Raw genomic sequence first — 14,142 nt, forward strand, 5'->3', positions numbered from 1 at the left:
AACTATACCACCAGATGCCGCCTGAAAAGTACAAGAATTACACACTGGGGCTTTAAATAAAACAGGTTTTCCTTTAGAAGTAGGTACAAAGTCTGCGTTGAAGCGCTGCATCCTCATTGGTAGTCCTGGACAAGTTAGTCGCCGTTCAAAATGTCCGTATAATCAATCCTGCTCGAATCCATTTTTGACCGAATGCCTTCATCCATGCATCTTCATGCTCTCGGTGTATAGCTTACGCTTATCAAATTATTCCTGACATCTTTATTTCTGCGCTTATTGAATATTTAATCACTTTCTTTTTAATATATTTTTTAATTCAATTGAGTCTTGGCTTGATAGATGATATTCCCTCTGTCAAACTCAATCACTTCAGGGTGAGCCCTGCTGGAGAAATACTCTGGAGTGATCCACATTACTTTGTTGATATAAAAATGGTGCGTACATAGTTTGGGTACAAAGATGAGGGATACGGTTTTACTTTAAAGCAGAGCATTGCACAATCTTGCATCATGCGTGTTGCCACTTGGAACCAAAAATCAATGCGAAACACGGAAATAAAAAAGGATCTTTCTGATTGTTCTGTGACAGCCGTGTTTCTTGGAACAGCTCTCTGCCTCACTCCCTGCTCTCTGAAGGAAATGACGGTACAACGGTGCAATCCTGGTGACAAAATGTCATGTCAGTAATTTTCCCCAGTTGCTTATCTGCTCCGGAGCCAGGAAGGACTTGTGGACAGTATTTCTTTTCTCTGTCTCTCTCTCTCTCTCAATCAATTCACTAATGAAGGAAAAAAGAAAGAAGGTTCTCTTCTCACAAGCTACCATTCCCCACCTTGCGGGAGAGCCTTGGATAGACATCAGACTACAATCAATTAATTGTCTGTGTCATTACAGGATTAGCTCTACCTGCGCCATGGTCACATACATTTGGAAGCTTGCCCGGTAATGGGCAGGCAACGGAGCAAGTGACTGCATGTCCCCTGGGGAAGATTAGTGCTCCGTGTACAAGACTGGAGTAACAAATGACATGCAACAGCAATAGACTATACAAAAAAGGAAAGAAGAAAAAACTAATGTAACCCTTAACTTGAACATTTTAAAATCAAAATTAATCATGGCCTGTTGGATTACACACATACATGAAAGGGCTGGAGGAAAGAAGATAAATAATAAAAATGATAGTCTTAATAAATACATCAATAAATGATATGCGTTGTAATGCGACTTTTGTAAAGCGTTCTGAAAGGCGCTATATATGAATATAATGTATTATTATTATTATTATTAGAATGATGTCAATCAAACTTTTAAATATTGTGGATGCAGTTAATGAATAATAAAGTGGTTTACATTACGTATGACCATTTTTTGTGACTCAAGAATGAATATATCAGTCACTGGTTCTAATTGAAATATCTTCATTAATTGCCGTGATTTTTTTTTTTTTTTCAGACATTCAAAATCTCCAGAGAAAAAATCTTGATGATTTGGTGATTACCTGACTCTTCCTGTAGAGCCACCCTGATGATGACATATGTACAGTAGTATGTGAATTAAAGACATCCTTGTACCATCTCTGGGCGACTAGTAATGGTCACAGTTCATTGAAGTTATTCATTCATTCTCTGCCTGCCCTCGCCAAATATCGCTCCCATCTGCGCTGTTGTAACCCCCGCCCTAATGGCCACCTCGCTGCTCAATGCTTATACTCACCTGTACCTCATTCCCTAGTTACACACACATATATATATATACATACAGGTCAATTTCCACCTACACTCTCCCAGATTGTCCACTGTGCTTTCCATGTCATACCTTTCCAGCCTCGCTTATGGGTTCTAGTTTGTTTTGACCTTCTGCCTGTTATGGACTTTTGCCTACTACTCAGCTGTTTGCGCCTGGTTCTCCTGCCGGCCTGCTGGGGATTGGATTACTGACCGCTCCCCGATTTCCTCTCCCTGTTTATCCCTATCTGATTGGAGTTGCTGAGTCTCAGAGTGCCTTAACGACATGGTGTCGAAATTATGGGAAAAATTTGTTGCGGACTGGGAAAATGCACTTGAACACCAGCTGAAGTCGGAACAACTCGGAAAGTTGTTGAAATTTTTGGTACGAGTTGCCGAACTGCTGACATCATTCAAGAAAAAACATTACGGAGGAAAGACAGAGTTTGGTTGACTGTAAGAAAATTTAGATTCATAGTGCAAATTTATATATTGCTTATCAACAGTTAATTTGCAATATGGTCCGCGTAGTGACCTGGATTAGTAAAAAAAAAAATCATGATTATTTAAATACCTGATCCTTTTCCTTTGCTCTTCAAATATTGGAAAGAGGTGTCAAGGTGTCTAAACACACAAATACAAAACAGTTTGTGTCCAGCATACAATCACAACTCTGGAAATGGAAACTCTGGAAAGAGTCGTATTGCTGTAATCGGTGATGGATTGAATTGTACCACCTACAGTGTAAGTACAACTGTCTTGGCACATTGAGTCTACCCCTGTCGTATGAAATGTGCTATATAAATAAACTTGACTTGGATGTAATAGTGGGGAAATGTCAACATAAAGGTCTGCTACACTGGTTTTGTCAGCCTCTTTGAGTGAAACACACACACAGACACACCTTCACGATTATACCATGTTCAAGTTAGTTTGTCGAGAGAGGTGTTTTTTGCGTCTCTGTCTCTGAGCTTGTATATGTCTCATTCCTCTCAACAGTTCCTCATTATCCAGCCTGCTGGTCTTTGAGTTTGATTGATTGTCCATAAAACATGCATGACCCTAGTGAATTACTGTGAGAGAACATCCAATAAATTGTTTTAGATGGCTTATTACAATAATGTTACTGGCCTGGCATATTAAATTATTTGCAATCCTGTAAATCACAGAGGTGATTTGAAAATAACCCATTAAAGGCATCACGGTGACATTTCTTCACTCTTCCTACGACGTAACCAACTCTGTCACAGCTCATTTTAATCAAAGGGGAATTTTGTCATCAATCACATTTCTAATTGGGCCTTTAATAAGATACAGGCAGAATCTGAGCAGAAGAGGAATCTGGGAGAGGAGTTTTTTTTTATATTATTATGTTAACAGAGATTAATATTACGTGAATATGAAGACACAGCTGTAAAATTCTTGACTTTCAACTGTCTTTTAACAAAATACATCGAAACAATTTAGTGTAACACATGTTAAATGAAATGAGAGTATGCAAAGTCAATAATGGTTACATATAAATGCAATAAAGTCATATATCTACATAATATTGCATTTTCAAAGATCCAAAAGTAAAGGGATAGCTTTTAGCAGATTTCAACAAAATGATTGCTTCGATTCATCATTCAGTGTGTAGCCATTTGGACTGAAAAAAGTTTAGACCAAGTTTAGATTTAGCGTTGGTTTGTTCAAATTGACAAGAGTTGGCCATGCGTTTGAGTCTTGTGACCCCCAGAGTCCCCCCTGAGTCCCATGGGTGAAGGGAAGACACAGTGGGGACAGGAGAGGTGGCCGAGGGCAGAGGAGTCGGGAAAGCAAGAGTTCACCCGGGTGCCTCCGACCTTTAGGCCCCAAAGGGACGCAGGTCAAAACAATAAGAATACAGAAGAGCAGCCACTGGGATTTCCAGAAACAGACTCGAGTGGCCACTTTAGGTGGCAAGTTCAGCACCGCGTTGCCTCAGATCCGACTCCATCTTTTATCAGAGGGATGGCTGAGGGCAAGATGTGGATAATTCTCCGCTAAACAAGAGTTGTGTGTGTGTGGTGCATTCGCTTTCAATAACTGAAGTCATTTCTATGTTAACAAAATACAGTGAACTAACACTGCTGTGCTCGCATGGGAGACAGTTTTTCTAACGGCTGTCGGCTTTCAAGGTCCTCAGCCCCACAGAGGTTTTTCTTCTTCACACGTTGTCCAGCTTAGTCCTTGAAATCAAATTATTTCTATGACCAACAGGCGCAGGGTCAAGTATCGCTTTTACAGCCAGGTTCCAACGTCAGAATTATTCGAGCCACAATTTCATTTGATTTGAGCAAATTTATTCAAATTAAGATTCAAGAGTTGTAGTGAATGTGGCTCCTGCAAGCGTAGACATGAAAAGAGCCATAGATGAAGGGAGCGGGGCCACGGAGGGAGTTGTGTACATTCACCACCTACGTGCACACACTGTGTTTGATCCGAACCCCTTGCCTTTGAAGTGTGTATGCCTTTGTGCTGGGCCAAATAGGTGTGTGTGTGTGTGTGTGTGTGTGTGTGTGTGTGTGTGTTTGTGTGTGTGTGTGTGTGTGAAAAACCTTGCATGCAAGTGATGTCATCATTTGCACACACACACACAAATGAATGCGCACGAATTCACGTGCGCAGTCGGAAAACTAAATTGTTCGAAATTGTTCCTCAGACCCTTTTCTTTTCTGACTTGGCGTGTCTTCGGCGATGGAGCAAATGTTCACTTTATCAGATTGCGCTTTTCAGCTGGGAAAGGTGGAAAAGCCGCCTGTTCAAGTTAGAGCTGCAACAGTTAATCAAAAATAATCCCCTACTATTTTGATACTCGATTAATCAGTTCAAGTGGTTTTTATTCTCTGATTTCAGCTTTTCAAATGTGAATATTTTCTGGTTTATTTGCTCTGTGACAGGAAACTAAATATCTTTGGTGTGTGGACACAACAAAACATCATCTTGGAGTTTTGGGAAACACGATCGACATTTTTCCTCATTTCTGGACCAAACAACTAATCGATTAATCGAGAAAATAATCGACAGATTAATAGATATGAAAATAATCGTTAGTTGCAGCCCTAGTTAAAGTACAAATATTAGTAAGTACTTTTTTTGTTCAAAGCGGCTATGATAAATATGTTTATCACATTTGTATGTGAAAGCTGTGGCTCATAGCAACGATTCCACAGAGAATTATCACCTGATTCAGCTTCCCCTCATCTCTAAGGAGCATTTTGTGAACATGGCTAAAGAGCAAGATATTCTCCTCAGGAGTTGATGACGAGCAAAAACAGCTTTGCTAGCCAAATGTATTTTGGGGTTTGAAGCAAGTGATTCTAGTGCTTTTAAATCGGTGTGCTTCTGTCCGTTGTACTTGCACGACCGATGTTAAACCAGCAGGCTTATTTGCGGCAGGTTGAGCAGTTTCAGAGATGCTGGAAGCTGCGTGCTTGAGTTTAGTCATGTTCAATCCGTTTTCTTCGCACAATCAAACTCCAGTTACTATTCCTAAACAGCATACCTCATCAAAACAAACCCCACGGCTCTCCGTCTGCACCCATTGCCTACTGCATTTCTACGAGTGGAAGTTGGCAAGACTACACACACACACACATTAAGCAGGAAAGGAATCAGCCATCAGCAGGCGTTGTGCGAGGTTGGGAAGGAGACGGGCTGCACAGAAAGCTGCCGGGAGAAACCAAAGGGAGCTGTGGTTCACTGCAGGGACGACTAGCAGCAGCTTTTGGATGCACGCAAAGTCGAAAACAGCTCCTGTCTGGTTTGAGCCAAGGAGTGGACAGGAACATAATGTATTGTCGTAATCAATTGCACTTTGTTGAAAACCAGCCACAACTATATTTTTCATTGACAATTGATTGTCCAAAATTGGTAGATACCATGCCCCCCCCAGTAGATCTGTCCCATTGCAATATGCGCAATGGTTTACTTCAGTAACAGATATCAGCCTTGTAACGCAAAGGTTGTGAATTCTGAACCAACGACTTTAATAAATGGTAAAGAAATTACTGTGACAACAGAAACTGTTTTGTGTGACAGAATATGCAAAATCTTGACAACAATAGCTTTAACAAAACACAGAGCCTGGCTTCCCTTTTATATAAAATAAAACAGCTTGTGAATGCTGTTTTACCACCATTTACCACCAATTGGTAATGGTGTTTTTCAGAGGCTTTACGTTCCCATAAGAGGAAAAGAGTCGTATAAAGTTTGTTTCATATCTGACACTTTGATACAGACAGATCTTGGCTATAAATTAAGAAAAAACAAATACACTTGGTGGGTTCGTAAAGAAGTTTAACAAAAAAGATTTAGGAGCTTTCTATTCTCCATTGCATCCCTGTCTGTGACCAGCTGTTACAGAATAAATCAAGCCAAATTGCAATCTTCAGACCAAAATTTTCTAAATAAGATGCAATTTGTTCTGCGGGCGACAGAAAGTTTCACTCAGAGCGAGTGACCGAGTAAAAAAGACATCAATATAATTCGATTTTTACTCCTCATAAAATGTGGACATGGGGGAAAAAGGGAGGGGAAAGAAACAACAACTGGCATATAACTTCAGACAGTCGCCGGTTTTGATCTCTTCTCATCTTCATCCCTATCCGTCTGAATCGTTCGAAATGTGTTTTGCGTGCCTGACTGCGTGTGTAAACACAGACGCGTTTTTATGTAACTGTATGCAAGAGTATTTGACTGCAAAAAAAAAAGAAGCAGTTTAATCATAACCCCCCTCGGAGGAACTCTTCCTGTTGTGCAGTTAAGTGTCAGATGACATAGTGCGAAAGGAGAGAAGAAAAAAAACAACAAGAAGGGAGAAAGTGAGCTATGAAGAAGAACAGGAAACAAGAGGAGTGGAGGAGCTGTCAGTCGCACTCGGCGTTCTTAGGGTTTAATATCTCTTTTTCATGCACACATCTAACCCTCCTCGTCATCGGCTGTCAGTGAATGCCAGCGAGACGTCACTTTAGCTCCGGATCCCCGGCTCATGTCAGAGGAACTGAAGGTCAATTCACTAACAGCGGGCTCAGTTTAATGGGACTGAACATAAACCCTTGGTAGTCTTAAAATACACGGAGCCGGTTTCGTTTCGGGGGGGGGGGGGGTTGATCACGTTTATCAGTGTCTGCTGCACATCCTGCAGACCCCCTTTATTCGTTATGTTTAATAGAGTGGGTGATAAGCTTCATGAAAATGTACTACGGGTTGACACTGCTGTACAAATAGGCAGTGTAGGTGAGGTATGACAAAAGTGCTGCACTCCACGTTATCAAGTAATGAATAATACGGAGAGGCAGAAACCAGACCTCACACGGGCAGAAACACCGGTTTTTTTCTACAACTGTCGCTGTGTATTCAAGGAGTCTGACTCCTCTCAATGTGGTTAGGATAGATAACTAAAGGCACCGCTATCTTCGTGGCTACAACATCTTATATTCTAACCTTGTCTCGTTTGAATTTTTTTTCATATTTGCAAGTTAAGTTTGGCTGCCGGATCAAGTATATTTCCTTGAGCAAGTAACGCGAGTGAACACAACCCAACTATCCGCCCGTTCTCTGTCGGCCGCGGGTGTCAGTGAATGAAGGTAAATGGCTTTTGCGACTTCGCCTCACATGAATATTTCAAGTTCAAATATTTCAACTTTCAACTTATATGCCAACTTGCATTGAGATCCTCCCTACGTCACTGTCGTCAGATGTCCTGACATTGTATCAGTGGGGGGGTAGTGTCGTTTTTACACTAAACAGTTCATGTTTACGTGTGTGTGTCTGTGTGTGTTCGTTTCAGAGGAGGTCTTTTGTTAGAGAACTTGGAAAGAAGAACGGGCGAATATCCACGGGTTGCGTTTATTCGCGTGAATAATGTCAATGATGCAAATAAGCAAACATCTGCAAGTAACGTGACGTATAATTAATTAAACATAGCATTATTTGCATCATGTCATTTGCCAAGCATGAGTAACGCCAAATTTGCATCTACTTGTGTCTTTCTTTTAAACTTAGTTTTTATTTCAGTTGCCACATCATATACAATAACATACTGTATACAGTAAAGAAAATATAGTTTTTTTTGTTTTTAGCTGTACCTGTAATGTTTGCCAACATTTTAACATATCAATATAAAAGGCAAGACTTGCGTCTTTGCATGGACTTTGTATGTAATCTCTTTGCGCGGAATTTTTTTTTTCGCGTTTGGTGATAATGCACCATTAAGTTGAGGGACCAGGAAGACTTTGGTTAAGGTTTGGAGAAAATTATAGTTTTTTGTTAAATATGAATCAATTAATCTAATACTTCCAGTGACTTTAGTGTCTGTAACCAAATGCTACCCGAACATGCGCACATATTACGTTTATACTGCTTGAGTTGCTATGAGCCGAGGGAAACACATCAGCAATGTTTTGTGAATGAATGTTGTGAAGATAAAGAATGTTTTGAATGAACATTCTGCGACATTGCAGATGCATTCATAAAAAAAAAAAGCCCATAATGTTGATGAAGGATGTGAGCTGCATTTGGTGTTGCAATTTAGTAGCACATGAATATCATTTTTTAGGAAACAGGGCTGTTGTTGAGACCTGAAAAGTCAGACAAGGTAAGAGACAGTTAGACGATCATGCAGGATTTACTCACTGGGACACCCAGACGTGTTTAGAAGGGAAATGAAGGTAAACAGTAAAGTTATAACCCAAACTGTGCTTTGTACACATCCATCACAGCTTACAGACAATGAAGGGATTATTACTATTTGCTATTTTGGGCTTTAGGTCTCACCTCTGGCTCATATAATCTGGCTAAACTGTTTGCTTGTTTACAACCTTTATTTTGTTTTTGTCCGTCTGACTTTCTCAGATCTCAGTAATGGCTTTGGCGAGTACTGCGGTAATCATATGTAACACAACAAAACAAGACCCACGCCGTAATAAATCAGAGCGCTCCTTTACAGAAGGTAGTAGGATCTATTGTCACATGAAAAATGACCCATCTCCTCGCTCCCATCTCGTCCCATTACGGGGTTTTCCTCCTTCTCCACTATGGCCATCAAGTACAGCAGCAGCAATAAAGATCAATTCATACTTACAGCTGCGGCATCAAAAGCAGTTTCACTTTCATCCCAGCTGGTCTTTTAGTTTGATCAAAGAATGCCAACAAAGTCAGCGTCGTTAAATCTATTCCCGTTGAACGAAAATATTACATTATCATGATCATAACCATCAGCCAATTTTTATTGCTCCAGTCATTTATTAACTCGCAATGACGCATTGATCTCTGATTTGGCCCTATTATGACCGATGACAAAATGGAACTAGTAATGGATTTTTGATTTGGACTAGAAGCTCACTGAGGGCAAGCAGCATCTGACATGACAGGGATATATCTGTTTTCATCTGGCAAGAGTGTGTGTGTGTGTGTGTCCTGCTTTTGATTTTGAGTGGGAGAGTGAGTGTGTTTGCGAGGAAGGTCACACTTTGTGAGATATCAGAAAAGCAATATTCCTTCAAGTTGAGCGTTATGTGTTGGAGAGAAGACGACCACAGCAGGAAGAAATGGATTGTGGGATGTGGCACTGATAGTCATCTGTTGTTCACTTGGACTATGTGCATTGCTGCTGGCCTGTGTGTGTGTGTGTGTGTGTGTGTGTGTGTGTGTGTGTGTATTGTATGTGCGGGCAGTGTGGCCTTACTGAAGTTGCAGCATCTGAGCCCGACGTGATGTGAATGCATTTTCAGTATTTAACCAACAGCCTTTGACATGGCAATGCACATAATATGAACAATAATTATCTTAGTTATCCTCATCAACTATATCAGATAATTAGATACGACAAGTCTTAGAATTTATAATGTTTTCTAAAGATTTCCCCTACCAGTTTGATCTTACACTTGTTCTGTATTTTATATATTTTTTTAACTGCTTCAGGGCTGTTAACTGTGTCTTTTGTTCATTTTGTGCTTTCTTCATTCATGTATCTAGCTAGCTATCTAGATCCTGGTTTTTATGAGTGTTTCACAAAGCATCTTAGCCCTTATGAGAGCTCCTACAGTGAACATTTGTTAAGAGCAGGGAGGAGGACTTTATCTAGTTTCTTAAACAGAGGGGGAAAAAAGATTGAAATATAAAGAGGAAGGAAAAATATTCTCCAAATGGTGGATGACATTGAGTTAATGAAACGCTACAGATTAGATTGCGCCGGGATAATGTTTGTGGTCGATTTCATTAGAGATGTGATCACATCTCCCAATGACGCTATAACGCCAGCAATGAAAGTAAACAACTCGGTAAAAAAAAAATACTCAGACATTTGGCAGCTGAAAGAATGCAGCAGTGCTGCAGTGATGACTTGGGCCTGTCACAACCTTTCATCAGCCGAGTGATCACGCAAAACAATTACGGCTCTTTCACAATCTCGTATTGGGACAAAGTTGGATGTTCACAGCTTGCAGGCTCACAGAAGGGCAATCGTGGACATGGCGGGTGTCCCCTGTGTTTTTGATATAGCTGACTAGACACACATCTGTATTATTGCACCGTTGGCCACATACACACACACAGACACACACACACACACACACACACACAATGCCAGGAATGTTTGAGAGTGTCCAGAGACAGCTTTTTAAAGGACATTATGTTCCAGCCATTGCCACTTGTTTGTTGAGTAGCTATTCTGGTCAGCCAAGGCCTAAATTACCACAACCGGCCTCAACAGTAGGCTAGCAAAGAATTATTATGCCTGGAAATGGAAGAGTTTCCAATTCGTTAAAATATTTTTTTCTCAAATAGCCCAAACTGTTGTGTTTAATTCCCATTATTGGCTACTGTGAATTTGATCCTGCTGATTTGTTTGTGTGGACACACAAGAAAACACCAGTAGTAGTTGAGTGGGATATTGAAGGAAGAGGCCGTTTCATGTGTGACGTGGAGAGGTGTGGCTGGCGCCTGATAAGCTCTGGGGAGTTATTACTGCCCGTGCTGCGTTTTACAACATCTGCAAAGCTGGACGAATCCCCGATCATCTCGGGGGCAGTTATGGTGACGGTGATAAAGACGAGGATGATAATGAAGAGAGTCATGTTCTGCCGGGAGGTCCCAGAGTGAGTTTCCTCACAGAGCTCAGTTTACAGATTTGAATTTTGGTCGAATTACAGTGGATCTAATATAAAAAGTGGCGGCTGTATCGAACCAACATACCAAACATCTTTACTAGGTTGTTACTGAGACACGTGAAAGCATTATTTCCATTTGTCATGAAAATGTATTTTTTTAAATACAGTCAAGCTTATAATCAAGACTACTGTTTAGTGGGTGGCCCACACCCTAAAATCAATCCGGTATATGTGCACATACGTATATAATCATGCATTTAAATTAACTTTGAGTGGTAAAGCGCTCACCTGTGTATGTGTGCTGCTGCGATCTCCCTTCTCCCTTCATTCAGACTGCAACACAACACTGATCATCACACTCCTCATAGATTTGCACAAAAAGTGGGAATGAGGCATTAATCTGCTTCATATTCTCCCCCAATGTCGTCGGCTTGCTCTCCTCAAAATGGTGATTGCTCTCCTCGTCAGCTGATTAAGCTAATAGTAAACACCGCTCCTGAGTCCAGTTGGGTTTTAATGGCCCTTTAACTCCTTTCTATTGCTCTTCGCTGGTTTGCTGGTTAATGTAGATTTATATGCCAACCAACATCACTACTTAGATGGACTGGCCAGAATTCAATGAAAGCTGAGACATTTTTCCAGCAATGAATAGAATAGCTTTGCGTTTTCAAACGTTTTGAAGGTTACTCCTAAAGCCAACCGTTTAAATTAATCAGATTGTATATTATCAGCACATCCGACTCAAATCAGCATCCTCATTAAAACATTAAATTATTAATTAAATTTTACTTTTAAAAAACGTATTGACTAACTACATAGAGTAACTACATAGGCATGTCGGTCTGCTATATTGTAAATCGATATATGTAATGATTTGTTATCACCTGTCGCTCTGAATAATGGATTCTAATTGCTCGCCAAGAACTTCCGGGAACTATCAGAAGCCCCACCCCCTCATGACGCAGACCATCCTCGCCTGATGACTGGCTGAGTTAAAAAAAGGAAAATGGCGCGTACTCACCGAGGCACACGCCGAGGAAGAGGCCGGGCCGTCCAGGTGTCGCTAGCTCGCGTCAGTCCCTGTCGTCGCGTGGTTCAGTCCGTTGTGTGCTAGGTTCACTGCCGTTCCACCGTCACCGGATCCACACGTCACCCCGTCTCTCCCTCTGCCCGCTGTGTACATCAGCGGAGTCTGCTGCTGCTGCTTCCGGGAACTGCAGGTAACGCCGGTAAGCGCCGGCGCACACAACATAGCTGCAAACGGGACAGGAGGTACCACTCCTACTGACTTTTGGGCGACCTGAAACGGACAGACTTTGTTCATATTGACTGAGACTGAGAAACCGACCCAGGGGTTGGGGAACAGTATTCTATGTTGTGGTTGGTCAAGTGCACTATTGTATAAACACTGTGGGCTATGTTGAATCTTTATTGCATTGTGTGTTTTTTTTTCTTTTTTCTGGCTTGTGTGTGTTCATTGCTGGCTATGTACTGCTCTGCTATGCTTGGTGTATATGCTCACATTTAAAAGGGTGTGTTCTGAGTAGCTCTTCCTTTTGTAGGGGTCTTGGTTGTTCAAGAAAATGATATTCATCCATCCATCTCCAATGTCACAACAAATAAAACTATGCTGCCATTTGCGTGACAAATTCTGTGACATTACTTAAAGCTACAGTGAGTAATATTTAGAAGAACTTATTCACAAAAAATTAACACATTGTCCATGACTGTTCATATATGTACAATCACCTGCTACAAAAGGTCCTGAGTTGGTTGCGGTTTTCAACTTTACCACCAGATGCCAGCAGAAAAGAACAAAAATTAATTTGTCAGTTGACATGGTTTCGTTGGCTTCTGAGGTTGCCAGTCCAATTTCCATCAGCAACAAATGCAGGTGTGTAACACTGTGCATTGGGAGGCTCAAACCACAACTTGTATTTAGGACAGTTACGACACGCCTCCCTCCTGGAGGGGGACCCCAAGTGTAGCCCAGAACAAGTCTTACATTGCGTCTTTTTAAGCGTGGCGTACAATGTATTTAACAGAGATATTCATTACAATAAACAGTATTTGTAAATACACAGTGATAAAGAATAGATTCTATGATCAGGCTTGTCGATAAATATAATATGATATCTATTTATTACACCTTGTAAAAGAATGCTTAACACTTCTTCTCATATAAATCACGTGTGATGTTTATATAAGAAGTGTATCAATGTGTGAACCTCTCGATCCGCCTCATCCCCATCCAAAAAACTAAAATAGAACAAACTCAGCAGCTTGAGTCTGTTCAGTCAGTCTGCTCAAACTTCCAAATCCTACGCTTAGCCTTTAGAAGTGAGCAGCACGTCTCCTGCTCAGTCACACTCCCAATGAACAACGCAGTGTCAGAGTTAACCACACGTGACATAACAAGCGGCAGAACTCCCACATGCATGTTTTTACCATATTCATTGTAAACGAGTGCACTTCATATCAGTGCAGTTGAAGTTTCAAGTTTGCGCAATTAATGAATGGCCATTTCACAGCTCTCGGCGTTGACTTTATTAAAGAGGCAATGCAATCACATCCAGTCTTTGACATATGGTGAGCTAAGTGGCTTGCTATGAAATCAGTTGGTACTTAACCACTCCATAGCATTCAATCATACTTTAGAAGGGAAGATATGTACTGCTGGGTCTTTGTTTGGATTTTAACCATTCTGACTCTGAGTCTGACTCTGCTTATCAATGCCAGTTCTGATGATTTCGCATGATTCTTACACTTTTCAGAGTATTATCTTCATGGTTGAATGCATATATTGTAAGTTGATTTGGACAACATGAATGAGATGTAATGTAATGCATAATTGACAGAATAAACAATTTTACAGGGGGAAAAAATGACTTAGAGGGTCAAACCGGCTGGGATGACCAGACGGTGACAGTCTAAAAACCAATTAACTTACAATTTAGGCAGTGGCAGCCCAAGTGGGAGGTGACAGGGAGAAGGAGGATGGTCTGTAGGTGGAAAACTTCCATTAAAGGCATAGATCATGATTAAGGGCAAGAACTTATTAAATATAAATTCAGCTGTCATATATTAAAATTCTCCTCTTCCTTTTCCTCCACTCCTTCCACGTCCTTGTGGCTTTTCTCAGACTGCGTTGTGGCATCACTGTCTTCTCCACTATCATTCTGTGTACACTAGGGACAAGGTATTTGGCATTTAGATCAAACAAATGACCGTGGGAGGGCTGCATGAGTGACATTTCACCTACTCAGCGTCAAGTCAGCTTTCCAGCCA

General features: G+C 41.0%; 1 protein-coding gene across 3 annotated transcripts in view; it reads right to left on the reverse strand.

Moving 5' to 3' along the window:
* The window catches only part of nkpd1 (NTPase, KAP family P-loop domain containing 1), a 40,230-nt gene extending 28,152 nt beyond the window's left edge, over positions 1-12,078 (reverse strand). The window contains exons 1-2 of one of the 3 annotated variants that reach the window (XM_047331700.1): positions 11,876-12,078; positions 11,143-11,187 (exon numbers count right to left, since the gene is read on the reverse strand). In XM_047331700.1, coding sequence (XP_047187656.1) covers positions 11,143-11,182 — 40 coding nt within the window. In that variant the 5' untranslated portion in view covers positions 11,183-11,187; positions 11,876-12,078. Of the gene's footprint in view, positions 1-11,142; positions 11,198-11,875 lie in introns of those variants that run through there. The other 2 variants (XM_047331702.1, XM_035629415.2) reach the window with 2 other exon arrangements.
* Between the last annotated feature and the right edge of the window lie 2,064 nt (positions 12,079-14,142).

Source organism: Scophthalmus maximus, chromosome 4 (genome assembly GCF_022379125.1).
Source record: "Scophthalmus maximus strain ysfricsl-2021 chromosome 4, ASM2237912v1, whole genome shotgun sequence".
Taxonomy (NCBI): domain Eukaryota; kingdom Metazoa; phylum Chordata; class Actinopteri; order Pleuronectiformes; family Scophthalmidae; genus Scophthalmus; species Scophthalmus maximus.